Source organism: Serinus canaria, chromosome 12 (genome assembly GCF_022539315.1).
Source record: "Serinus canaria isolate serCan28SL12 chromosome 12, serCan2020, whole genome shotgun sequence".
NCBI classification, from domain to species: Eukaryota; Metazoa; Chordata; class Aves; order Passeriformes; family Fringillidae; genus Serinus; species Serinus canaria.
In genome coordinates this window covers 4428885-4456843 of record NC_066326.1, presented here as the reverse complement: position 1 = coordinate 4456843, position 27959 = coordinate 4428885, and the positions used below count along the sequence as shown (strand labels likewise).

Sequence of the window (27959 nt, the reverse complement as noted above, 5' to 3'; positions counted from 1 at the left end):
TCTTATAAAGCCTATTACACTAAAGCTATTCCCAGATTCATTCTTCCCAGATGTTCTCATCTTTGGAGTAATATATCATCCCAGTGAAGTACTCTTATAATCTATTACACTAATACATTGTTCGAAGGACACCACTGATGATAAATTTCTTAAATGATGGTGCTGTCTAGGGATAATGACTCTAAGAGCAAATGCAAGGTAATGTAGTGATTTTTTTTTTATGCTGGATTCCAGAAAGAATATGGAGCCATCTCAAAGCCATTTTCATATGGGGGGAATGTTAAAATATGCAATATTTCAAGCACTATTTAACAAGCACTTGAACAATAGCAGCATTGATGATAAAGGTTCTACATTTAAAATCAGTTCTTTTATTCTGTTGTCTTTTAGCTGCATTTTTAGATGAAATTTTGTCAGATTCTGTGGTTAAACCCTTATTTGAGAGTATTTTAAGATTAGGGTTTTTTTTAATGATCACTTAAAAGGCACATCTAATTTTCACTGTGAACAAAGTATAGTCTTTCTCATGGTTTTATTTCCAAATTTTCATTCTTGTCTTTCCACAGGCCAAATTTTTAGGATGTTTGTCCATATGATCAGAGCCAGGAAGATTTTATTAATTGGCAAGCTTAAAGGTTACAGTATCCTTGCTATTGCAGAGGAATTGCCAGACAATGGCAAAATCTTTGCCTGTGCAGAAGAGCCGTATCTCGGCGTGAACAGCCAGGAAGCATTTGATTATTCCTCAGATGGCAAAAAGATAAACCTGCGAGTGGGACCAGTGGCAGACACCTTGGAGGTAAAATCAGCTGGAAAGGAAGTTGGGGAGGTCTTGTGAAGAGCACATGAAAGAATTTCAGGCAGGTCTTACTCCCTGCCCACATGATGCTGGGTGGTGGCTCTGGTTTGCTTGCAAATGTGTGAACGCACTCTTGCACTGAGATTATTTCTTATTTCCAATGTGTGATGGGGCATCTCTGTCACACAAGACAGTTTTTCTCCCTTTTAACTAAAATCCTGCAGCTTTTTGATCAGAGGGATCACAGGCTCTCAATGTAGGTCAGTAGGCTTCAATGGCAGTTTAACTCAACAAGGGTTGGCTTTGTTTCAGGTCCCTAATTCCAAATATAACAAACAGGAAGAAAGGATCTGTACCCTGCTGAGCCAACTTTTGAGAAGGACAGCTTGCTCCCAATGTTCACAAGAGCTGGGAAACTCCTGGAGAAGTTTCCAATTCTGCCAAAGCCTCTCACTATTTTTCCCCACAGCAAACTCTTAGATGAATTAATCCCCACTTTCTCACTTCCAGAGCAGTGTGATTAGCCTCAGACAAATAACTACTGTACTTGTTTCATTCTGACTGGTGACTTTGTTCTAAGACAGAGAAATCTTATGATTGCTGGCAGCTCACATTTAATTCCAGTTTGTGGATCTCTAGGATGCTGCTGGGGGTCCAGCATGAGACAGGTGGTGCCCATACCAGGTTCATTAAAAGCCTTTCTATTATTAATACAAATCAATTTGATCTGATTTAATTTTCAATCAGGATGTGTCAGTGTGAGCTTGATTGTAACTTTATTTGCATTAGCAGGCACCATATTTATTTCTAAAATGAAATGGCCAGGAGCTTTCTGACCTCTGGTTTTCATGACCTCCAAGTTTGATAAGAAAGAAACAAAGAGCTTTGCAAGTATATGAAAAAACGAAATGTTACAGATCACCTGCAATGTGCAGCATTTAAAATCCCAGCTCCCCGCAGTGAGTGTGAAATTAATTGAATTGCTGTTGCTCTCTAGTGCCCATTCTGTGCAACTGACTTACTGTGACTGAATTAAAATATCTAGAGGCAGGCAGAGTACATGCTGTGTAGAGATTAAAGAAGGGAGCAAAGACATGAAAATTAAATCCTTAAAACAGAATGTTGCAATTGATTTTATATCCTCCAATTGCAACATGAAGGCACATCCTGACCCCAGTTCTGCAGGTGCTCAGAACTTCAAATACCTCTTGGAGCTGTTGGGAACAGAGATGCTCGTGTTTTTGGCAGGAGAGCTCCCAGCATGGGGACACCTTTCTGTGCAGGATTTCTGCACTGGGCTCTGAACTTTTGCTATTCAGTGTGGCAGGCATTTTGTCATCAGTATCAGGACAATCAGGTTTGTCCTACAGGTTTAATCCACAATGGCTGTAAATGCTGAAGCAATTGATTTGGTGGCCTCTCTGGTGCATTTGCATTTTGGTCTTCTTGAGGTTTGCCCAGCTGGAGTGTGGCAGCTGCATGGATGCCTGGATATGTGGAAGAGGCTCAGCCTGTGGACAGCATGCTGCGTTTTCCCTCCCAGATGACCAGTGTAGGTTGGAGACTGAGCAGGCTTCCTTTGCTGCCTCGTGGGCAGCTGAAAGGCAGGAGATGGGGAAGAGATGGCACAGCAGGGCTCCCACAGCTCACCTTCACAGAGGAGGTGGAGAACATCTCAGTCCCTCGTGGTCTGTGGGGAGGCTGGTCTAGAGCAGAGCTGGCTAACATTTGTTGAGGAGTACAGTGAGGTTTAGAAAAGCTGTATTCTGGCAAGGATTGTCCTTGCTGTCTACAGAATCTGCAGCCCTAGGTGTCATTCTGGTCCCTTTGTAGAAGCTAGAGGGCAGAGCTGGTCACCCACCGATTGCTCTTTGGAAGTGTCTGATGCAGCTTTCTTGCTTGATGATGGCTAAATCTTGCTTCTAAGCTGAGTACAGCAAGGCAACATTTCTGCTTATCTGCTCCTCCTCAAATTTTTGCCGTAATAAAACTCCTGGAAGCAGGATTTGCCTCGCTACCCTGGCCCATTCAAAGCAAGAAAATGTCATATGGTCTCTAGATTAACTACCTGTCAGGGGATTCCTTCTCTGCTGTATGAGGCTGTGATTCAGCATGTCCAAACTGTCAGAAGGGGTATGATGTCTCCCTTCTGGTGTAAAATTATGCTACCCAGGAACTGCATCCTAGCCTCTGGTATCATCCAGGTGCTGCAGGATGTGTCCAGGGCTGCCCCCACAACTGATTCTCCCCTTTAAAAGGAAGCTGCCAGATCTTGCAGCAATTGCCATAAGGATGCAGCACATCTGTGCCAGTGCACCTCAGACAGTGGGGCCATTATGTCACCCCTGTGGCTTTGGCTCTTTCATCTAAATCCATGGCTCAGCAGGGCTGGGAGTGAGCAGAGAGCAGAGCAAAGGCAGCACAGCAATCCATGGCAGCACCTTGGCCAGGCTCTCTGAGGCCTCTTGGTGCTTCCTTGTGTTATCACACGGCACTGGTGGGGTTGGCCTGTTTGCCTCCCTCTTGTCCCAGATCACAGCCAGCACAAAACAGCTGGGATTTTGACCTGTAAATGCTAAGTATCAGACCGGAGCCAGGGAGCTCAAATACATGGTAGTGTTCACTTGGTACCTGAGGGCATGGTGATAAAATTCCACCTTTCCCATGCATGAGGGACAGACACTGCCAAGCTGGGTGAGGTCTCCAGCAGAGCACAGAGCTCACACAGACCACAACACAAACCTCTGTGCCCAAGGGCCTCAGGAATTTTACATAGTATTTTGAAATGTGGATTGAGGGGAAGCCTTTCTTCAGATTCAGTCTCAGGTACAGGTGTCTTTGGTGGGAATTAGCTACCTATTCAACATGTCCTGGGCCAGTGTTTAAAAACATTTCCCAACAAATCTTCCCTTAAGTCTGAACTCTGTTGAGCCATGCCTGGGTAATGTGCCTTGCCGTGGATCTGCTGCCAGCAAGAGCCTGATCCTGCACAAAGAGCTTCCTTTAAATCCCAGTGGACTTTTGATGAACAATAGATGCAGGATTGAGTCTGGAGGGAATGCAAACTATCGGGAAATTATTCCCATTCATTATTTTGATCCTTCCATTTTAAAATTGAAGATGCAACACAAAAATAACACGGTGTTTGCAGCCAATTCTGCTGATTGCAGGGCATTGTGGAAGCATGTCGGGGTTTGCTTTCTTCTTTTTTCCCTCCTGTTAGCAGACAGAATAGGTGAAGAGGTTGAGCTGCAGATCTCATTTCTCCTGTTTTGCTGCTTGTGAAGTCTGCCAACAGAATCCACCTTGACAAAGTCAAGGACTCTGCGTTTAATGTTGAACTGAGTGAATAAATTATGCATGAAATTGTGTCAGAGTCTCTAGTGTGCTCTAGAATTGCTCCTTTTGATATGAAAGGTTAATTCAGAAAGGAGTCCAAAATAGCTGGAAATTGTGGGGATAAGTGGATAGTATTCACTGTTGTGAGCTGTTATTACTAGAAATTGCATTCCCTCTCTGGCTTCCCTAGAGATTTCGCTTTGCTGGTGAATATAAACTGTACTCAATAGAATAACATTTAGGAGTAACAAGAGTGTATGTCCACACAGAGTAAAATATTCTAATGGTGTTTTAAAAGGAAACTGTACTTTTTCATGTATTCTGTGCACCCCAAGGATGGATTGCTATTACATTTAGGTCAAGAACAAGGCACAGGAAAGGTAATAAGTTTTGAGTACATCTTTATTACAAATATGCTGACTGTATGATCCATATCAAAGGAACTGGGCAGTCATTTTTTTTCTGATTGAGTTTGTATGTGCCTTATGAGAGTGTTGTCTCTGATCAGAACTCCAATCAGGTTTGCTCTGAGCTTTGGCAGAGGAATCATTCATGTTTTTATTCGGGATGTTCTCTCCCTGATCTTTTGCTGTATCCACCAGCAGTGCTGCTGTGCCCTTTCTCCAGGTCACTTTTGGTACATCTCCTCAAGGGAATGCAGTGTTACGCCTTTTTTTTTTTTTTAATCTGAAAGGAAGTTAATGACTCACTGTAAGCAAAAGCATTAATTTTAGCCAAGTTTGCTCTGAATTAAAACTCTTATTGCCATCTGTTACCATCTATGATGACTCTGTAGCAAGGAGCAGGGATTGCACTGTAAACACTCAGGAAATTAGTTTCAGCAGGATATTTTGCAGGCAGATTATTTCCTTCTGGATCTCAGCTTTCCTCACAGTTGGAGGCATTTGGGCTCTGCTTCTCCAAGCAAAGGACAATGGCATCTCCAGAGTGCTGTGAGGTCCCAGACAGGGCCTGGCCCAGTCTGTGATGGGAGGGCCAGCGTGGTCAATCCCTCATTTTAAACCCCCTCATCCATACTGGACAGCATGGAGTTGTCCTCTCCAGCACTGTACCCATCTTTCCAGTGCTTGGTTCTGCAGTTAGAGCAGATCTTTTATTTTCTGGCTGTTTTTGTTCAGCAGTGGGTGCTGGCAGTGAGGAAACCCTCTCCAGGGTGGTGCCCTGGCCATGGTGACTGCCTGCCTGGGTGACCTGTGTTTAGCTAGCCAAGGGAACAGGGAAACAGGGCACTTTCCTCTCCCTGTGGCTGTTCTCCTGCTGTTTAGAGGCTGCTCTAAAGGCAAGGCCGGTTCAAGGAATTTTGTGAATTCCTCTTATAGCCCTGGAGCTGTTTCTAGCTAAATATGGAAAACCCAGCAGCAATTATGAAGCTGTGGAAACAAGAAGCTCAAATGATGGCAGGTCCCAGGACAAACTCAGGTTATTGATTCCATGTGTCAGGTATCTGGATGCCCAAGTGACCTTTCTGGTTGGCCATTCAGGACTCAGTGAAGTGGAGAAGAGAAATGCCTTAGAAACCATGGCCTGGCACACCCAAGGACAAGCCTGGTGTGCAGTGGTTACACATCCAACCCAAGCACCCTCCTGGGATGGATGCTGTGATGTTGAAAGGTGGTTTATCTGTATCAGAAGACAGATAAGAAAGAGAGCTGTCAGCAGATAGGCGGTAAAGAAAGAGGGCTGAAATGAGAAGTCCAGCTAATATCCAGAGAGCTTCACCACTCCATATGGACCTAATGAAGTCAATGCATAAAAGTGAGATTCTTTTTCATTAGGGAGCCATCCCACAGAGCAGGAGTAACATATGTTCAGCAATGGCCACATCTGTTTCTGAATGTCTGCCCCCCACCTCCTCCACCCAGGAAGGTTACAAGTCAGAAAGTGGTGATAAGTCATGATAATTACTTGAATTTGGCTTTGGCTCTTCTCCCTGAGGAATGAGACCTCTAACCTCTCTTTGTGATGGGCTCCTGCACCCAGCTTTCATCCTTTGCCCCTTCCTGAAGTACCTACATTGGACAGACTGACTGAGGTGCAACCTGACATAAGATACTCCTCCACAGTAGCAAAAATGTTCCTGCTGCTTACCACCAATGTAGCTCAAGAGGGAGCCAGGGCAAGATTTTCTTGTTGGTCATGAAATGAAAAAATGAATCCCAGGAATTCAGATGTCCCAGTTTCTACTATATTTATAGTAAACCAGCATATATTTGGCCTTAAGGTCTTCTTTCATTATAGTGTAATATGTCCTAAATGTGGGGTTATGAATGCTTTCAGCACAGTTTCTGTGCTATCAAGCATCCACAGTTAAATGTGACTATCCAAGCTTAATTCCCTCACCACTAACAAGCTCACAATGACCCCAGTTTGCACAATAGAGGAGTTCAAAGCTTCAAAAATCTGCTTTCCTCGATTTTCTTGTCTGATCCACACACTCCTGCCTCAGAAAGGCTCCTGAAATCTCTCTTTGGGAGCCATTAACCTCACTTACTCCCAAAACCAAACCAGTTTTTCACATTCTGTTGCCTTTGTTGATGCTTTGCTGGTACATCCCAAGGGATGGCTCATCACTCCGTTGTGCACAATGTCTCTAAACACAAAAGGGAAATCCGGATGCAAGCAACACCGTTAAAAGTCATGGTAGAGACAGTGAGTTCTGGAAAACAGAACTGCTTCTCTTTTCCCTTGAAATGCAAAGACTTGAAAGCATTTCTGCTCGCCGAAATAGGTGGATGAGCTGTTGTTTCATTGCAACGCACACAGATGCAGTTAAATAGTCCCAGATGGAATCTGAAATATTCCATAGCAGCCTCTTGGGCAGCGAGTGCATTAACTGCCACAGGAGAAGGCTGTAAAGGCTCCCATCTGGTCATCCATCAACACTTTTATACATTATCATCAGCAGCCTGCTTGGAGGGAAGGTGTGTCACATTTCTGAAAATCCAATTAGATGATAGGAGCCAGTTCTCTTTTATCCTCTCTGTTGCTGAGCCATCCAAAGCATTTTTTTAGATTAAAGAAACATCATTTTCCTTCACAGGGCCTGTGCTGCTTTATCTCTATCATGACCTGTTCTTTCATGTGCTTTATAATTCTATATTAATTAGAATTTCAACCTTTTTCCTGCTACTGAAGTGGGACACACTAGTTTGCAATTCCCAGATCTGCCTTATGCCTCCTTTTTTTCTCCAGATTGATATAATTACCACTCTTCAATTTGTTGATAGTTGCTCTTTTGAGAAGAGAGAACTTCTTGCAGCTCCTCAGTGTCAGGGTTTGATCTCAGTCTTACCCTGATGGATGAATTTACTTTGACTCAAGGTATGCAGGTGTTTCTGTTGTGACTCTCAACACCATAAGCTGGGACAAGCCATCCTAGTTTATATCCTGATTTTCCTTGAAAAGTTCAGAGATTCATTGATGAAGGATTTTTTGCAAAGCGCGGAAAGCTCCCAAGATCTCCAGAAGCATTTCTAGCAGTGTTACCTTAAAAGAACAAGTTTCTGTCCAGTTTGGGGTTTATATAAACAACAAATTAATGGCAACATGTTAAACTTTCAGGTAAATAATTAGTGTTTTATTCAATATAATTTTTTTCCCAGGCATTACATGCTGAGGATGAGCACTTTGATATAGTCTTTATTGATGCTGATCAAAGGAATGCTGTTCAGTACTACAGCTTTGTCATGGATAACCACTTGCTGAGCATGGATGCAGTGATCTGTGTAGAGAATACACTCATGAAAGGACAAGTCTACCTGCAGAATGTATCAGATGAAAATATACTGGCTGTCAGAAAATTAAATGCAGTGATTAATTCAGATCCTCGTGTTGAGCAGGTTAGTGCAATGCCATTGGTTAAGGTGCCCGCAGTGCTGTATCTATGGATTTTGCAAAGTACTTTTTAAAATGCTTCTTTTGTTGGTGCCATTATCCAAAGGACCTAAAATGAACTCAGATTTTATTATAATTCACCTCACTTGAGCTCTATGTATGAGTTTCTATATTCAGGAGTGGTCCCTGCTCTGTCTACATCTTATAGTGTGTTAAAGGCAAGATAAAAGGAGAGCACTTAAGAGTAAATAATCAGCTCTACAGCACAACTAAAGAATCACTACTCTGCTTTAAAGGCTCTGGGGGCTGTAGGGCATCACCAGCACAACAGGAGTCAGCAAAGAGAATAAAAAGAAGTAGTATTAGGATGCACAAACAATATGTTGTGATTTTAGAAAATGGAGAGACAAGATTACATATTTTTTTCCCTGGCATTTTTGTAAGCAATGGGTTTGGAAGAGGAATATGAACAAATGCAAATGCCTGAAATGTTTGTGTTGGAGGGAGCTTCAGCTAAACAACAGGAGTAGGGGAAAAACTACTGTGGCCTGAGGATTATCCTTCATATCAGTGGAATTTGGGTGACAGAAAGCCAGGCACCAAGCAGATGAGAATTGTGTTATATTTGCAGGTGATTTTGCCTGTGCAGAGTGGACTGAGCCTCATCCGAAGGAGCCCTGTGCCTCCAGATGCAGTGATTGAGTCCAAGGTGGGTATTTCATCTCTGTGAGCATTTCTGGGAAAATTTTGGCTCTGCCAAGGACAAGGACAAAAGAATTTTCAAGGGTTTGGTGGCAAGAACCCAAACATGTGGTACCATGATCATGGGTTTAGCAGCTTTTAGAGCTGGGCACCTTTAGCATCATCAGCCCAGGGTTGCACTAAAGCTGATAAATGCCGATTCCTTGCAAAGCCTTTCAGATCAGCAGGTCCTGTGATGAATCTGGAGTGACTGGTGTACTTCCATCCTTCCCATGCAGAGGAGCGTGGGAAGATGGAGCTGAGGACCTGCAATAATGAACCAATACAACATTTCTGAAATAGTTCATTTTTTTGCTCAAAGGCAGAGCTGGATATTTTCATGGCCCAACGATTTGCTTGTCCTAAGGAAAAAATGGTGCTTTTATCTCTCTCTGTTTTATGTAGTGGGCATCATCCAGCTGTAATGAAATTCCCATCTGGAATAATAATGGCCTACCTCAGTAAACCCAGACCCAAACATCCTGGTTGCTTTGCAGTTTCTGAGCACTCCCAAAGCTACACCCACTGGTAATTCCTGGCATTTCAAACTCAGTATTTTAAACATCTTGTATTTTGCATTTTGATTCCAGTCAGGGGGAAATGATGTATGGCAGATGATCAGATGACAGCCTGGTTTAAGTTATTGGCTGATATCTTTATTTGTGCACCAGCCTTGTGAAGATATTTTGATTGCACTCTACTTGACCCAAATCCTGCCTTTGGAACCTTGTTTTTAGCCTCTTAGCTGAGCCTGAGGGCAAGATTGGGCCCTGGGGATGAAATAACTAGAAGACTTAATCAGTCAACTTCTAAGACTTTGTACCCAAGCCAGGCTAGGAAATGCCATACGCTACTCTCCTGAAAATTGAGTGGTTGTAGCATCTCCCTAATGCACAGCCCTTCTGCTCCATTGTCTGGCACCTCAGTGCTCTGTTTGAGCTTAATATCTGTATGGATAAGGGGGCTTTTTGGCTTGAATTAGTGATACTTTTTGTATTAATGAGCCAAGAAGACATGGATCCCTGCTCATGCTCTCACCTTGTTCTCACCAGCAGAGTCCTTCACAGCTGTCAGTGAGCTCTGCCCCTCACTGTGCAGAGTGTTTGTGTTCTTGTTGCAGACACAAGTGGTGAAGGATGAGGTTTTCTGGGGCTGCGATCGGCGCCGCATCCTGGAGCGGCTGCGCTTGGATGGCAGGGTCGCCTATGTCACAGGAGGAGGGCAGGGAATTGGCAGGGCCTTTGCCCACGCCCTGGGGGAAGCTGGGGCTAAAGTGGCTGTGGTGGATCTGGTCCTTGCTAAGGCAGAAGCGGTGGCATGTGAGCTCAGCCTCAAAGGTAAGCACTGAGTGTGGTGGGCACTGTAATGGGTGGTTTTCCTCCTTCCAACCTGACACTGCTCTGTAGAGCAATCCCCTCCCATCCAGCCCTGGTGAGGAAATGGTTAGAGTAGAGGATTTTCATGCATTGGCACAAAGCTGCTCCTGCCCTGTCAGTGTTGTGCCAGCAGTCACTGATACCACACCATCTGCAAGAGGTATTTATCAATATAAACTCTTCTAGAGAGGCAAAGTCATCCAAACAAAATTCCTCTCTAAAAGTGTCCAAAGTGGTGAGCCATAGCTGACAGGGACAGAGAAGGGTCGCCTCTTACAAGTGAGATCTGTATGACCAGCACTGAACAGAGATGGTGCTGCTCAAAGTAAATCAGGCAGGCTTCACTATGGATGAATGACAGATACAGCCACAAATTCACCTACCCCGTCTTCCAGACCCTCTTCCTACCATGAGCCAAAATCCCCAAACAGGGTAGTTGTATTGTCAGTCTGAATCTCTCACTGTGCTCTTTAAATTGAAGACAAGTAATTTTTCAAGCCCTCTTTCAAACATGCATGCAAGGTCAGATAGAGGAACAAAATACTAATAGACATAATAAGTAAAATCCCAAATAAGAGGTAAAATCCTCTACAAGCCTCTTCTGTTTTAGCAGTAAAAACAGAAAATGTAACATAAAATTGAATTTTCCCCTAGAGCTGTGCTAAAGTGCAATTGTAAAGGGGAAAAAGAAAACTGGAAATATAATTTTAATGATAAAAGAGAGGAAGTATTACTCATTTCATAATTTCTTCTGTGAGATTGCACCTGAGCCTTCTTCAAAGTTGAGTACTTCATTGTCTCTAAAGATGGACAATTATGCAGAAAATTTTCACATTTCCACATGGATAAAGTCACCAGTATTTTCTTTCACTCTGACTTCTGCAAAGTATTGGGCCATTAGAAACCATATTCTCCAGCAAAACCAGCCCCTGAAGATGTATTTATATCACCCAGTCTCAGGAAGAGACCAGGATTGGTGTCATTCTCATTTGGATACTGTCCTGAACCTCTCCAGAGAACATTTAAAACAAACCATCCCTGTCTGCACAACCCCAGCTCTGCTGAGCAGGAGACACTTCACACGGAGTGTCAGTGCAATGGTTAAAGCTCTGATCCCAAATAATGACCTAGAAGAAAGTGTCCAGTTCCTATTACAAATTCTTCAGTCATCCAGTCCCTCCTTCCCTGAAGCTTTTCACTCTGTTATGCACCAGAGCCATATGGTTTTGGTACAAAGTAGCTGTGCCCTACACCTTAACTCTCCTTTTGGACATTTTTTCCCTGTGAGATCCTGCATATCAAGCAGAGCTATTCGGATAGAAATGGGCTACTTGATATAGCCATGAGACTTTGGATCCAACAGCCGATTGGAAAATGAACTTAACTCATCTCCAGGGCATTTTCAGTGGGAGTTTGATCATCTACCCTTCAATGGCTGCCCTACATCTCTGCTCCTTCAGCAGTGGGCTGCCAGCCTGGAGGAGGTGGGGGGTTGTTCCAAAATGCAGTCAGAGAGGTCATGAGGCATAGCAAATATTATTGCAGTCTAAAGTAAAGAAAATCTCACTTCTCACTCTTTACACATCTTTATCCTTTGAGGTCAAATATTATCTATCAATTTGACCAGTGCAGCTGGTCAGGGCACATCTCTTCCATCTCATGATGGGTTTTGAGGTTTTGAATTTATTGTCGTTCCCTGTTGGAACAACCCCCAAACTTTGTAAAGCTTTTGTGAAAGGGAATTATATCCAAATGCCCGTTTTTGGAAAGGATCTGAAAAGGTCAGGTTTTCAATCTCTTTCTCTCCAGAGGTAACTAGAGATTCTAGCCTGGACCTCAGAAGCTTTCCCTTGAAAACTTTTTGTTGAAATCAATGTTTCCATGAAACATTTTGGCTTCAAAGAAGTATCATGCTCTGTTGGAAATAAATTTTGACAAAAAGGTTCAGCTAGCTTTACTCTCAAAATATTCACATGAGTAAATTGAAGCAATCATAACATTAATACGTATTTTTCCTGCTGTAATAAGGACAAAGGGGCTGTGATTTTTTCCTCTCTATGGCTGTAGATCTCTAACTCAAAGTTGGAAGCTCAGTGCCCCAAGTCATTCCCATACTGATACTTTTTCAAAACATTTTGCTTAGCTTGCTTAGAGCTGCTCTGCTTCTTATATCAAGGAGCCCTTTCCTGCCTTTTGGGATGGTGCCATCATTTCATGATAAGTTTTAAACATCAGAACGCCTGTGATCTCAGTTTTAGCTTTGTTAGACAGCTCGGGTGTATGTCCCTTGGCTGCAGGGCTCTTTGTTTTTAGATCCTGTGTGAATACCTTTTTCAACAGTTACTAATGGATCCTGACTGAAGAACCAAAAATGATGAAACATAACCAAAAAATCCTAAGGGTTACCTTCCACTACACACACCTCTGTCTTCAGGGGGAATCACTGTCTGTACCCTAAGGGAAGAATTAGTCTGATGGGATTTTTAAAATGTGCATTTTCACTGTAAACTATGCAAATGCCTTGTGCAATGTCACTCCTGATCTCCTTGTCTATATGCAACATGTTACTTCCATTTATACTGAGAGACCAGAGATGAAGCCCGTGGCAGGGGGACGTGTGTGTGTCCCTGCAGAAGGACACCTCAGGCACATCCGGCACTGATTGTCTCCAGCAGAGAGCCCCTGGGCTCCTCTCCTGCCCCCCTTATCACAAACCTGCCTCTATGAGCCCCACAAAACTGAGCTGAGAGCTGTGAAGATGCACTGGCCCCACCCGTGCATCATCCTGTGCTGGGTGTCTTGCCTCTTATTGTGTCTGTAGATTTGAAGCTATTTTCCCATAGTTTGTTTTATTTATTGTTTTTAGCAGGTGGTTTGAGGGGACAGTGGAGAGACAGAAAGTGGTTACCTCCCCCCTCTCAGAGTGCAGGAATATCAGATGAATTGATTAAGGTGGAGTGTGGGACTGTGATTTGAAGTGAGCATGGTTTCACTGCTTCTGCACTAGGCACTCACACGTGGCACCTTTTGTCTCATTCTTATAAACTGACCTATAAGATGAAGCTCTAAATGGGGTGAGAGTTGGAGGGCAGGTGAAGAGTCTTTCTGTTACCATTAGTAACACACTTGCACCCATTTTATCTGTAAATTGAAAAAGGAAGATTGCAGCAACTCCCTGTGCATTACATGTCTTGATAACAATTAGGAGGAGCAACAGGGGCTGTCTGGCTATTCTTATTCTTTCAGCATGTTTAGCATAAAACCTGCCATAAAATAAGAAGTCTTATTTTGTGGCAGAGCGTTGCATCTATTTTTGAGTTGTCTATGTTTTTTCTCTGCCATGGAAATCAAGAGAACGGTGTCATCAGTAAAAGGGACAGGAGCTCCCATGCCCTGGCACCCCAGAGTGGCATCACCTCGGGCTGATGCACTCTGACAGGCTCCTAGAGGCACTGGAGAGGAGGAAGAGCTTTTCCATGCAAAAGCCTCTTTCCTGCCATTTTTTCAAACACACCATTGGGCAATTCCTGCTTTGCCTTGATTTCATGGAGGCCTCTATCTCAGCTTAATTTTGGGAGAGTCTCCTCCTGGAATAGGCTTATCCCTTCTTTTGAATGTTTCATCAGAATGATCTAAAAGAGGTACCAGTGTGGAACAAATTTGTCATTTATATAGAAGAAAAAGATCTTGCTTTAATCGCTGCAACTTCCTACCCAGACTGCTGATCATGGTCCAACCCCAGTGGGTACCTCCCTCCTTCCTTAAGACCCATTTCACCACAGCCCTAACCTGTGTAGCCTTCTTTGGCTTTGAGGATGGGTATAATCCCAGTGACCTCAGGTGCCTCAGCAGGCTGTTTAACAGTAAAGTTATTTAAAGCTGATTTTTATAATGAATTAATTGAAGTTGTTTACAGATCAGCCCTGGTGCAAAAGTCAATGGCTGGATTCTTTTAGGAAAAAATGAAAGATTTCTTCATCTTTCAAATTTGGCAAATCACTTCCAGATGTTTGCATTATTCTGGCAGTGTGATTTGCAATAAATAAGTCACCATGACTGCCCTACCTGTGCACCTGCAGGTATTCCCACTTAGCTCCTACCTAAAACTGGTTTGGTTTTGTCTGAGGCTCCCATCTCTCTGCATGCTGTAGTTCAGCCAGAGAGCAGTTTGGGACAAATTAATTTGATTTCTGTAGCATCTTGGGGGAGCCTGGCAGAAGGAGAGCCTCCGTAGAGCGGCTGGGAGCTGGGGAAGCTGCAGTTGAGGGTTTGGACAGAAGATGGTGCAGTGTTCCACGCTTCGTCCTGCCCGAGTGGCAGCCGTGGCTCCCACACCTGGGCTCCAGGCTGCTCTCCAGCCAGCAAACCTCGCAGCAGTCAGCAACTTTATAATGGTATTGTAGTAACAAACGCACGTTTTGCTACTATTTGTGCAGCGATGAATTAAGGTGGAATATATATATACACACACATGTATGTATAAAATACAGCCATATATAAAATATCTCTATATATATGAATTAAAAAACAATCATAAAATAGAATATTTTTTTCCCCCCGTGAATTCCTGTGCTGACTCCATCACTCTTATTTCAATGCAGGCATTAAAAGCCTTGCCCTGGCAGCAGATGTAAGCAAGCCTGAGGATGTGCAAAGGATGGTGGATGCAATTGTGGCTCGCTGGGGCACAGTCCACATTGCATGCAACAATGCAGGCATCAATCTGAACTCTGCAAGTGAAGAGACTTCCCTGGAAGAATGGGACAAAACCTTTAATGTTAATTTACGAGGATTGTTCTTGTGCTGCCAAGTAAGTGTGAAACACTGCACTGGTTAGTTTTGTAAATGGGCTATTAGTATTCTAGGTGTTTACTTTATCTCAAGATATAGTAGCACTTTATTAATAATTATCACAATAGAATTGATCCTAGTTTTGGTGGAATTTAAGAGAGATTTGCTTTATATTAATTACAGATTTTGGTCAATACATCAAAAGCAGCTGGTACTTGTTGGCTACCCAAGCCCAGGAATTAAAGAATGGCCAAAATTTTTTTGAAGAGTGGTTATTTGAAAATCAGAAAGCTTGGAGGTGGGAATTCCCAACATTCGTGATATTTTTGAAAAAATATTGCCAACAGTGGAGAGGTGTTAAATGGCAATGGGATTTTTTCCTGCATCAGCCATTTTTATACCAAGTTTTTATATCAGGTACTTAAAAAAAATGTGTTAGCACATCAACTCTTCTGAAAAGACTAATTTATTATCATGTCATTATTAGCACAATCACAGAAAGGGTCACTGGTCTTTCCTTTTAATTTCTGTCACAGGCTGCAGGCCGCATTATGCTGAATCAAGGATATGGGAAGATAATTAACACAGCATCTATGGCAAGTTTAATAGGTGAGTGATGAGAGCTAACAGTTGTGCTTCAGAATCCATATTTTAATTACTACCGATGCTATTTGAATCAATTAAACCTGTATTGGGAAGGAGTAAATCACTGACATTTCGTATTAGAGGAAATGTACTACAAAATTTTTATTGATATCATTTTTCAACATTTATCTGTCCTCAATGTTTTAGAGCACTTATTACTCTTTATAGAAAAGGTGGAGTCACCTTCCCTGGCTCTGGAGCAGATACCACAGGAAAGGTGCTGTTCCCTCCATGCTGTTCCTGGCAAACTCCGTGGCATGTGGGAAGCTGAGCCCACAAGATGCTTACAAGCCACCCAAAGGATTTTGTGCCAATATTTGCCCTGGTACCCATGGGTTTTATAACATTCTCATTGCCAACAGGTGCCTGCACCAACACTGCTGAATCAGCAGTGTCATCAAAAGGACCAATAAACCATTGTAACATATGGAATGAAATCCCTACTGCTGAGCTAATCTGGAAGGCTGCTGAGCTGAAGCCCATGTAACAAAAATTGATCAATTACACAAATTAAGCATAGCCCTTTAGGAATTTATTTTATTGGTCTGGACATCTGTTGCAGTATTGTCCAAATCCAAAAAATCAAATGGTGCCTTGGGTTGCCAAGTTAGGCAAGAAAATCGAGTAGCTATAAAAGTACAACTGAAAACCCCTGTATTAATATCATGTCCATCTGCTGAATGTTACATAAATATGCAGTCTTTTTATTTTCCTTTGGAATAATGTTTATTTTTACTGTGCCCAGTTTGACATTCAATGTCATTCTACTCAGTTTATTGCACAGTAATTTTAAATGGTTCTTCAAAAATCCATTTATAATCTTGTTGTTAATATTTTTTCAAGTGTCTTTACCAGCTGTTTTACTTATGCTTAAACACAAGCACCACCCCTTCATCCCAACTGTGTAAAGTTACAAAAACTCCCCAAGAAAAGTAGTTCTGAAAAGATTGTGAGACTTTAAACTTCAAATACCTCAGGCTTTCCTGCTCTGCTCTGAGCAGTTGGGCTCTGGTCTGTGCTTGGGCTGTCACCATCCACATCATTGTCACAAAGCAAAATTTCCTGGGATGTAGTCCATCCTGGAGAAAGTTAGGAAGCTTTGGGAATTGGCACAAACTGGGGATCTGCTGGTTTGGCACACAGCTCCCAGCCTTGCTGCAGCCCAGCAGTGGTCTGCTCTGCTTAAGGAGGGGCTTTTTCCAGCTTTTCAGTCGAGGCTTGGCACAGCTCTGCTGAGCTGGGTGGTGATGCCATTCCAACCCAGCATCCATCCCAGCCCCAGCTTGGAGCTGCACCTCCATGGCTGGTGAGCTAAGCCCAGAGCTCCACCTGAGGATCACATCTGAGGGCAGTACCTGTCCTGGAACAGAAAGGAACATTGGAAAGCAGCCCTGAGAGCAACCTGGAAGGGTCATCCCAAGATGCATTTAAATGTCAGTGAAAGTTAATGCATGCTAGGCCAGAAGTTAAGAGATGGAGAGATGTGTTTACCTTCTGAACCTGTTTGAATCTTGGCATTGAGAAAATCTAGTAGTTATGAAACTACGACTGAAAACCACGATGTTCATATCATGTCCATCTGCTGAATGTTAAATAAATATGTTGGTTGGTTGGTTATTTAAGTACGTTGGCCAACTGGCATAGTATGAAATGTTTCTAGAAATAGTTAGGGGATATTTTTTTTGTTGTTGTTGTAGGTTGAGTCCTTCCTCAGAGATACAGGAAAATGAGGAGACACTTAGCAGGATAGGGAGGTTTTTGTTTGTGATTTTTCCAGATACACTGCTCAGAATCAGCTTTAATTAATCAAAGATAAGCTGCATACATTTTGCATATGTGCATTTTGGTTCTGTGTTCCAATGGAATTATTCCAGGCGTTTGCTCCAGCAGTGGCGGCTCGGCCGCTCACCCAGGTGTAACTCAGAGCTGTAATTTTTACAGTGAATATCTTCAGTGGGAAGTGGTCTGCTCTGCTCTGTGTGCACCTCTCATTAATATTGCGTGGCTGCTTGAAGGTCAGGCTGGGAGCCTAATGCACCAAACACAGGAGCAGCAGCAGTGTCAGGTTGTTGTGGTATAACCCTACAGCCCTTCTCTCTCCCTGCAAGGATGGGAGAGAGAATCTAGGAAAAAATGTGAAACCAGTTGGTTGAGATAAAGACAGTTTATTAGGACTATTATTATTTACCTCTACTTAGAAAAGTAGAGGTAAATAATTATAAGAGAAAAAGAACATAAAAAAACAAGTGGTGCACAGTGCAGCTTCTCACCACCCCCTGACCAATGCCCAGTCAGTGTACCCAGCCAACTCACCCCAGTTTTGTTTTCCAGCACAATGCCATGGGATTTGAAATATCCCTCTGGCCAGTGAGAGTCAGCTGAACCGGCTGTGTCCCCTCCCAGGTTCTTTTGCCTCCTGCCTCCTCGCTAGCAGGGCAGCAGGAGGCCCTGAAAAGATATAGAGTAAGACCCACTCAGCAACAACTAAACCATCAGTGTGTTAACATTATTCCTGTCCTAAATCCAAAACACAGCACTGTTACTGGGAAAAAAAAAAACAGCCAAAGTAAGAACAAAGGTGTTTAAAACATAACACAGCTAATGTTGGCAGAATTTCTATCTGCTTTCTCCTCTCATCTGTCTTGAATAAGAGTAAGCATCCTCGCTTCCCAGAATCCTTAACAATGCAGATTTTTTTTGGTGACACTGCTGGAGGCATAGCTTTATTCACAAAGCCCCTTTTGTATGAGTTTGGAGGGTTTCAGATTTGCTCTTCTCTCTGTAAGAGACCACCTTAGGTAAGGGAAGAGTAGGTGGCATGGGATGCTTAGCTGCAGAAATCCCATCCAACGCCAGAGATTCACAGCACCTGTTGGCTTGTCCTTGAGTTCTTCCAGTTGAGAGGGGCTGAGTGTCTCAGCAGGTGAAAATTTCATGCTTCTAATTACCTTCTTCAAATAGTCTTATAAAGACAAAAGTTCATGGAAGGACTTTTGATAGCTGTGTGCCATAACCCAAGTCAGAAGCTGATTCTCATGGCTTGCAGCAGCTTGTTCCTCCCACATGCACTGTAGGTGCAGAGCCAGTGACCACCAAAATGATTTATCACAGACAGACATGTTTGGAAAGTTTAGCAAAGAACTGCTTTTGGGAGGTTACAAGGTTAACTACCAAAGTTGTGTGTAACTTGGAGTTGATGTATGGCAATTAATCAAGAAATTACGTTCCACATCTCTTTGAGAGCCCCTACGGCGCCCTGCGTCAGGGGGCAACAGGCAGACACTGAGGCCAAGGCAGTTCTGCTGGTCAAAATGCAAATTATTTCATATTGAACAAAAAAGAGCACAGAACAAATGCTGGCAGAGGAAGGCCATGGTAAGAAACACTCTTTTTAGCAAGGGAAAGGCCTCTGAGTTCTGAGCAAACATTGAGCATATGCAGAAAAAAACCCCCTCTAGTTGTTGCTCCCATCATGGTTGTGCTTTAAATCTATTCACAAACATCTCTGCTCAAGGCAAAGGTCCTTGTTCACATACTCACCGATTTGCAGCAGGGCTTTTTGGCTCTTTCAGAGTTTGGGTAACTCAGTTATCACCTTCTTTCCACCCTTTACATTGACATATTTAAACCCAAGAACTTAAGTCAATAAAATCAGTAGTGGGTGTGTTGGGATGCCATGGGTGGGAGTGATATAGAACTGATGCATCAGCTTAATTTATTTAGACCAGTTTAATGCCAGCTACCAGTGCTGCTTATGTACTTTCACCAAAATACTGGGGGTTGGGGTTTGGCTGCTGAACCTTGTACAACCCAGTGATTCCTTTTCTTCCAGGGTTCAGTGTCTTCCAGCCCCACAGGCTGGAATTGCCTGTCTTTGTGACTACTGATATTTGCCCTGATTTCCCTCTCTCTCCCTCCATCAGAGTCAGCAGCTCAGTGGAGCTCTGTGCTGATACAGAGCTAATTATGGATGGGTGCTTTGCACTGGATTTCTTTAATGAAGTCCTAATGGCAGCCAGAAAAGTCCAAGGAGAGATACTTTGTGGGTGTGAATCCCAACACCTGGACTGACTTGGATTGACTCCCGTGGGTTTAAGGCACTTTACACCCACTGGGGATTTGTCCTTAAGTAGCTTTCACTGAGCTAGAGAGGGGCAGAGCCACCGAGCACACGGCACTAACAAGCTTGAACATTGTAATTAGCAAGCTGATCATTTTCTGTCATTGACTGACATGTGACATCTCTGAAACATTTTCAAAAGCTTCAGATTTTGAAACTGGTGGGTGTTCTGAATTTTTGGGATGCACCTGTGTTCACATCCACACAAACATTAGTTAAATCATAAGATGTGTTTGCCTCAGACTATGGATAATTTAAAAATTAGAGAGAATAGTTTGTTCCAAGAAGCTATATATAATATGTTATATAAAATCTATTATGCACTTATATCATATTCTATCATATAATGTCATATCAAACAATTTACTGTTACATTCAGCTATCACATATTATCTACCATAATATGAATATTATAAATAATATTCATATATTACATAACAGTGAATACATCTGTTAGACATCACATTATTGATTATATAATATTCTATAATTATAGTATATTTTATTAGTATTACAGTGCTCGAGTATATAAACATATATATGTGTACAATGTATCAATGCGCACGATTATTTATCTTTCTTCAGAGCAGTGAAGTATTGCATATATACGTTTAATATATTGTTTTTTTTTATTTGCCCAAATATGGGATCTTTTAAATGTCTTTATTTTTATTTTCACCATTGTTTTCCAGTACCCCATCTGCTGAGACAAAATTGTTAGATGGCAAAATACGTATTTAGGGGTTTGTGTTGTAGGTGGCTAAATTCTTGCTGCTCCCTGCCTGGTACCTGAGAAAAGGTCAAATAGCTCATCTCAATGCAGGGAGTTGTCTGTGTAGTGCCTGAGCTATTTTAATTTGGGAAGAATAAATAATTTTCTTCTTCTGAATCCCTTGTAGTCCCTCACCCACAGAAGCAGTTGGCGTACAACACCTCTAAAGCCGGGGTCGTAAAATTAACACAGACATTGGGAACCGAGTGGATTGACAGAGGAGTAAAAGTCAACTGCATTTCCCCGTAAGTAAAATGTAGTCTCATTTTGAAACTACAAAGGGAATGAAATGTTCTACAAAGCTCAAATGAACACTATCTCAGCAAATAAAGTTTCTAATTAGCAGGTGGATTGCATCCCTTTTTATGTTGTCTTTTCCTTAACAAAGGTTTAAATACTTAGAACCAAGCCTGCTCTGTTGCTGTGTATACTCAGGGATTTAAGGAGAGGTTTTAGCATTTGGTAATCGGTTTTCCAATAATGTGAGGGGTAGTTTTTAGCATTTCCTTTCCAGATGAAATATTTCTTTAGTTTGTCCAAGCCTTCTCTGGTTAAATAAAGGGTTTTTGACACTTAGCAGACAATACAATACTTCTTTTCCCTTTTTACTTGAGACAAATACATAGGCACTTTAAAAGCTACATTTTATTGCAGTTATTGAGCTACTGCTCAGCTCCAACAGACACAGGGGGCTAGGTGTAGTTTTGTAAATATATGTGTAGATATGCATTACAAGTTACATTTTTCTTATTTTTGGAGATTTCAAGCTCTATGTTTTAAGCTATTTATCCCCAAAGAAAAGTTTTCCTGCTAGATCCGCTCTGTCTCTCCCTGTTTCTCACACACATGCCCAACCAGTCATTTTATTAAACAATTAGCAGTGCATGATAGTGCTGAGCAGAAACCCAAGTGGATAGCGTTAATTGGAAGCGGTCAAATTCTGTAGACCATTGAAGTCAATCAGAGTAACTAAGAAGGGCAGGATTTTAACCCAGGAGTTAAATTGTAATAATGAAGATAATAATGTAGATCAAATTAGGGAAAACAAATTACATATTTTAATCCACAAAGTGGAGGGGGAGAAAAAAAATCACAGAGCTTAATGGCAAGTGCTTCTGTTTTTACCACTGGTCTGCTCTCCCCTTCCTTGTGCTAGCTGTCTTTCTTATGATTATTTATTACTAATTATACCAGAGACTCCAGCCGTCACTCTACGTGATCCACAGATTCTTTAAACAGCATCTTACTTCCTAATGGGATTTTCCCCATGCCCATGCTAGCAGCACTGTAATGGTGTTCCTACAACTAGCACTAGTGAATTTACACTGGCTTTCGGGAGCTGAGGAGATGAAGAGAATTAGGGAAGCTCAGCAGGACCTGGCAGGAATTGTGTCTGAAAACATACGGGTAATCTTCTCCAGCAGAGGTGGGATAGTTGTGCCACATTCACAGCAATTATGGATGAGAAGGCTCTTACAGGAGGAATTACCCATTTCTTAGGAGCTTACATAAATTTGAAAAATAGTCACCAAATTATCAAACTCATTGCTTTGTACAGCTTGGAAGCAAGCACTCACTTCTAAAGAAGTTATGTTTCTGGAGACAGTTGCCAGAGCATGGAGAAAAAATTGACAGCTTCTCTTTCTACTTTTCAAGGCAACACAGGGTTGCATTTTTTGTTATCTCTACCTGTCTTAAACTCTAGTTCTGAGCTCAAAATCCTACAACAAAAAGGCGGTGATGTATTGTCTTTTTGGAGGAATATCTAGCAAGGACACACAGAGAACAAATATTTTGCTGTCTTTGAGGTCCCCTCTTGTAGACAGAGCAGTTTTCCCTAGTGCAGCTAGACTAAGCTACTTTGGAGACCAGCAGAACACCCCTCACAGAGCCTCCAAGCTCTGGCTGAGTGCCTCATGATGGGATTGCTCAGGGACCTCTGGGCACAAGGAAGGAGCCTGCAGCAGGTCATGGAGTTCAGATCCCTCATCACATAAGCAAAAGCCACATCTGCTTCTGAGTGAATAACTATTCACATTTTCGGAGATGTGAACCTGCATTTCAGTGCACATTTGGACCCATTGCTAGAACTGTGGACCCCACTAGTGTCTCAGTCTCTTGATGTGACTCACCACAGATCAGGGACACCTTTGACCCTGAGTACCCAGCACCAGCAGGAGCCTCAGTGTCATCTTATAACAGGATGGGATTTTAAGGAGTCTGAGAAGAACAGATGTAGATATAAGGCATTCTAGTACCCAAGATCAGTTCTGGATACGTAAAATATCTATGTCCTTAAGTACTTTGCTCCTCCCAGTCATGGCTACATTAAAGCTTTAAGGCACTCCCAGTGTGCCTCTGTCTGAATCTTCAAATGCTCCAGTCTGGCCTTAAACATTATTTCACCATGCAAACCTTTTGGCCTTTTCCCCCTCTTCCTATCTGGTCACTTTTTATCAACTTAATTTCTTAATGAGTGCATAAAACTTATGCAGAGCAATGCATAAAAGTTAGCAATGCATAAAATGTTATGACAGAGTCCTTACAATGATTTATTACATTTATAAAACTGAACATGCAGGCTTCTCTTGCTGGCCAAGCAAACCTGATGCCCAGGGAGAGAAGGTGGCTGAGATTCCCTGGATGCTTTGGCTGACTTAGACTGCTGCTATTGTGGAACCTGTGCTCAGTGCTTGCACCACCATCCAGTGCCATCACCTCATAATCTGCTGCATAGCTGATGCCAAAAAATGAAGGTGGTCTTGGAGTCTTCCTGAAATGGATGTGAGGGTTGAACTGCAGAGGGTACCTGGGTGGAATCAGGGAACTTTACAGGGCACTGACTGATGCCCAGCTGCCCACAGGGTTTAGTCTCTTTACTGGTTTCAGGACATGAAAGTGTGTTGGGTGTGATGGAAGAGGAAATTCTGGAAGGTGTCTGGTTTTTGGCATGTGCAGCATTGAACACGTCATTTTTGCAGCCATTACACTGAATCAATGTCCATTTTTTTTTTTCTGATTACTGCCTTCTTGATTAGCAAGACATGAAATGCCATTATGTGATGACCTTTAGGAAGGGCAAGTGGAAGTTGATATTAAGGTCAACTTGCAGCCAGGTCAGTAGCCCAGGGGGATGAACCATGTTCCATCCTGATGGGCTGCAGGGATTTGGGTTTGGGATGCTTGGCAAATAGCCTTTTTGTGCCCTGCATCCTGCCCTGCTCCCCTGAAGGCAGCCACACGGTGCTGCACCAGGCTTGTAGCCCCAGAAAGCAGGCAGGGCAGGCTCACTGCAGGTTTGGGGAACACCCCATAAGGGGGAAGGAGAGGCAGAGCTGGCAGGTGAAGGAGCACCCCAGCATCACCTGAAGGCATCCCAATTAAGCAGCATTACTATCCCCATTAAGCAGCAGTCATTGCTGGTAAGTATCTTTGGACTTAAATCTTAATTCCTTGGGAGATGTCCCAATTAAGTGGATCTTGTGATTAAACACTTCCTGATTAAGTGGAGTGTACTTAACTCATTCAAATTAATAACTCATCTGAAAGAAATCAAGTTACACACAGATGGAATCTTTTTTTGCTCTCATTTGGGGATTGAGTGCACGTAACAATTCCAGTTAAGTATCTGGTAAGTGATATTTTTCCTAATGTGTCTCTCGAAGTGGAAATGTTTCAGGCAATTGTTTTTTTCTCCTTTTTTTTAGTGGTCTTTTCTTTTCCCTCTTCATGTCCAAAATTGTCCTGTGTATCAATAATGAAATATTGATGCTCATATCTAACATTAAGGAACCAGCAGTTTGATATTACATTGACATGCAACAGAAAGTACTGATAGGCTCAGCACTGCATACGAGATGAGGTAGGGAATTAATGCATTGGCAGTTGTCTTTGCTGGAACTGGTTAGGAGCCAACTAAAATCTGCCTAAAAGGGTTCGACAACGTTAAATTGCCCAACTTGGCACCAAGCTTTCCCAGAAGATGTGTAGTATCAATGACATGCCTAATATTTATAGTGCCATCAGTATGTGTGTTTGCAACTTTTAAGTTTTGTGCTGTATTTTTTTCTCATTTCTATAACAAAAATTTGTAGTGAAGTTTGGTTTCACATCTAAATTTTTGCTACGTGGAGTGAACCTAAAGAAAGGTCCAGCAAGAGGCACAGCACAGTGATTCACAGACTGCACTGATCAGACCAAAGATCATTTTTCTTAACAGATTGAAAAACGTCCTCTTTTTAGCAAAATCTGTTGTGCTGGAGGACTGTGTGTTTATTCCCTAATCTGCATTCCCTTGAGGTTAAAATGTATCTGTAAATTGAAATAACCAAGAAAATCATATGGATCTTATTCTGGTCTCTGCTAGTGTAAAGCCAGAATGATGATGACGATGGTGATGGTTTTGTAAGCTCAGTGAGAGGCACGTAAGGGAAAGGAGTTCAATATATTTTATGTCTGCTGCTCAAAGCACATTTCTCTCTGAAGAAAACCAGTTCTTGAGGAGTTTAGGAAAGCAAAGGAGACCATGGGGCTCTGCTTGAAGGAAATAAGTTAAGCATTCACAGTCCTATACTGGAATGTGCTTGATTTTGTTATATTGCCAGAACTAAAGTGAGCTGCATTGCTCAGTGTTTCTGAACTGTTATGCTTTTTATTGACAATTACAATAAAATATAAAGCTGATATTTAAATCCTGCCTGATTAGAGTGAACAGGAATGTTTGGGGAAAATCTGAATTAGTTCCACTTCATAACAGAGTAAATAGTGGATTTCAGCCTTCATTTAAAACAAAAGGTAAATCTCATACCCAGAATCCAGTCTGTCTCAAAAAATTATTTCCTTGGAAGTCTAAATTGGGATGCCGATGAAGTTTCAGAACAAAACGGGTATTTTTATACTTTGTTCATTTCATATTTATCACTAGCTTGTTTGCTAATTTTCATTTGCAAGAGGCAATTCTTCCAGCTAACTGGCTGCCTCAATGGGCCACTGATTTCTTTGAAGTGACAGTCTGTAAATATGCATAAAAAAGAGATGCAATTAGCGTGTGTGTGGTTCAGTGCAGCCTGATTTCATTGGCAAGTTTACCCACAGTGTTGATAAGCTACATTATCTAGAAAATTGGCCGCTGAAAAACAGCACCTCTGATTGCCAGCAAAGGTTCCAGATAACAGGGTGCTGAAGAGAAATATAATTGAGGTTGAATATGTTAACCAAGGTGTCACATGCTCCTTAGAAGCGCTAATTTATCAGCATGTTGGAATTTTTATTAACATTTGGAATGCATTTCTACCACACTAATGAAGTGGAATTGGCAGTTCAGGTTTTAGTTATTGTCATTTCTGAGAAGTTAAATGTAATTTCTCGTTAGACACAGTTATGTAAATATATTTGTTCAGGGGCTGAAAAAATTATACATTTCGCAAAATACAAATATGTTGTTAAGGAGGAGTATGACAAATCAGTTGCAGTTAAAGTCATAAAAGCCAGCCAAATCTTTGCCCTGCATTGTGCTTCCTGCAGCATTTTAGGGCACCTGAACAAAAAACAAAGTTAGCAGAGTTTTAGTAAATAGTGGAGTCAGTCAGTAATGTAAAAGAGGCATGACAGGTAAATCAGTGTGATTTGTCAGGTGTTGGTTTAAGGGGGATCACACTGGGTGTGTTGTGCTTATCTCTGCCCCTCCTTTTTTTGTGTGGAAAGGCTCTGTTGCCCAGAAGGGTGCTGGCTTTTGTTTGCCTTGTTGTTTGACATATGGGGAGTTGGTCTGTTTTCAGTTTCTGGGCTGTACACAAGCACGCTATATGACATTAGCTGTAGAGTGATGAGAAACTGGGGGAAGGACAGCAGTTCCCAAGAGCTGTGACAGACCCAATTCAAGGCACTTTCACTTCCAATGCTGTGCTTATTTTGTAGAAAAGAAATTTAAACTGGTGATTATGGGCAACCTAAAAGTAAGGGGGTTGTGTGAGTGTATGTGTACTTGAAAGGAAACCCCTGAGCTGCCTATCAGCAGTGAAAGGTGATGATAGGAAAGGAGCGCTATGGAAGTTTGCACCATGACTTTCAGCAAGGACAGAGCAGGCTGGATGTGCTCATCTCCTTAGTGCTGTTACCCTGCTTTCCTTCTGAATTAACATAAAACAACTCTAGGTGCTGCCTTTCCTTCTGGGAAACTCATTGCTAAACCCTTGGTCCATGTGCTCGCTGCAGGGGCATCGTTGACACGCCGCTGATCCGCTCGCAGGAGCTGCAGCCGCTGGTGCAGCGCTGGTTGGCTGACATTCCTGCTGGGAGGCTGGCCCAGCCCACGGACCTGCAGGCTGCCGTGGTCTACCTGGCCTCCGAAGCATCAGACTATATGACAGGCCACAACCTGGTCATCGAGGGTGGCCAGAGCCTGTGGTGAGAGGCGTCCTGCAGACTCCCTTCTCGTGGGCTTTAGAAAGTGGGTATTAAAGTTAAGCTTAGTCCCAGCTTTGCCTTGTGTGACTATGAAGCCAGCTAATATGAAATTATTGTTTTCTTCTTTCAGGTGTTAATTTGGAGGCTTGTATAATGCACAGGAAGAATAAGGCAAAAAAAATAGGGCAATCTTTCAGTTTTCTAACATTTTCATGTTTTTCACTGCGCAGTCACGTTTCTGTTAAATTAGTATTTAATGATATAAAAGTGCATTTACTGCAGTGAGGTTTGGCTATTATTTAAGTTTAACAGGGGGCATTTTTAAAGCAATAAATATTAGGTGGTCTGTGTAGTTTATTGTTCTTAGGCAATTTTTTTGTATTCAACTTGTTCCAGTGACATCTGTGAGTGGAGAAAAACAGTTGGATGTAGTGTTAAAAAAAATAAATTAGTTCATTACATTTGAACCTGAATGTTGCCATTTTATATTTACTGGTGTTCTTTAGTTTTTGACAGTGTTTTTATACAAACACCCACATAAATGCCCCTGAAAGAACAGTGCTGCACTTAATAGAGATTCATGGTTGGTAATTATAATGGCTCTAATCCAAATCTATTGAGGTAAGTAGGGACTGCTCATATACTTTATGTTAAATGCATGTTTAAATGTTGATACAACTGGGTCTTTGTTTTCCATGATAGACAGAAGTAAGCAAAGGTCATCTTCCAAATAATTTCTTTTTCCCCTTGTAAAATTCTGAAGACAAGTCTTGGGTGTAAACCAAGGCCGGCTCAAGTGATATTGATACAGTTCTGTTGGCTGAAGAGCTCATTTTGGTGGTAGCATTGGGTTCATTGCTTGTAGGCAGTAAAACGTGGCACAATAACCCCATGGTTCTGATATTGCTCTGGATAAAGACAGACTTCCATCCTGAGGGCCCTAAAGCATAGCCTAAGGAGAATTTACGGGAAGAAATTCACTTGCAAATCCTCATGTCATTTGTTTTGCATTTGGCAGCTCTTTGTTACCATAACATAAATAATTGTGGATGGATGTCATTACTTTGATTAAGTGCTACAAGCCCATGCATTGGCTGGCCATTATTGTGGGGAATT

At 42.2% G+C, this 27959-nt stretch overlaps 1 protein-coding gene across 1 annotated transcript; it reads left to right on the top strand.

Moving 5' to 3' along the window:
• The first annotated feature begins 592 nt into the window (after positions 1 to 592).
• On the top strand, positions 593 to 27151 carry LOC103817204 (D-threitol dehydrogenase-like). The gene is made up of 9 exons (XM_050979483.1): positions 593 to 799; positions 7762 to 7998; positions 8625 to 8702; positions 9855 to 10071; positions 14712 to 14920; positions 15438 to 15510; positions 20566 to 20683; positions 26652 to 26886; positions 26974 to 27151. The coding sequence occupies exons 1-8, from the start codon at positions 593 to 595 to the stop codon at positions 26845 to 26847; spliced, it is 1335 nt and encodes a 444-aa protein (XP_050835440.1). The 3' UTR covers positions 26848 to 26886; positions 26974 to 27151.
• The last annotated feature ends 808 nt before the right edge of the window (positions 27152 to 27959 follow it).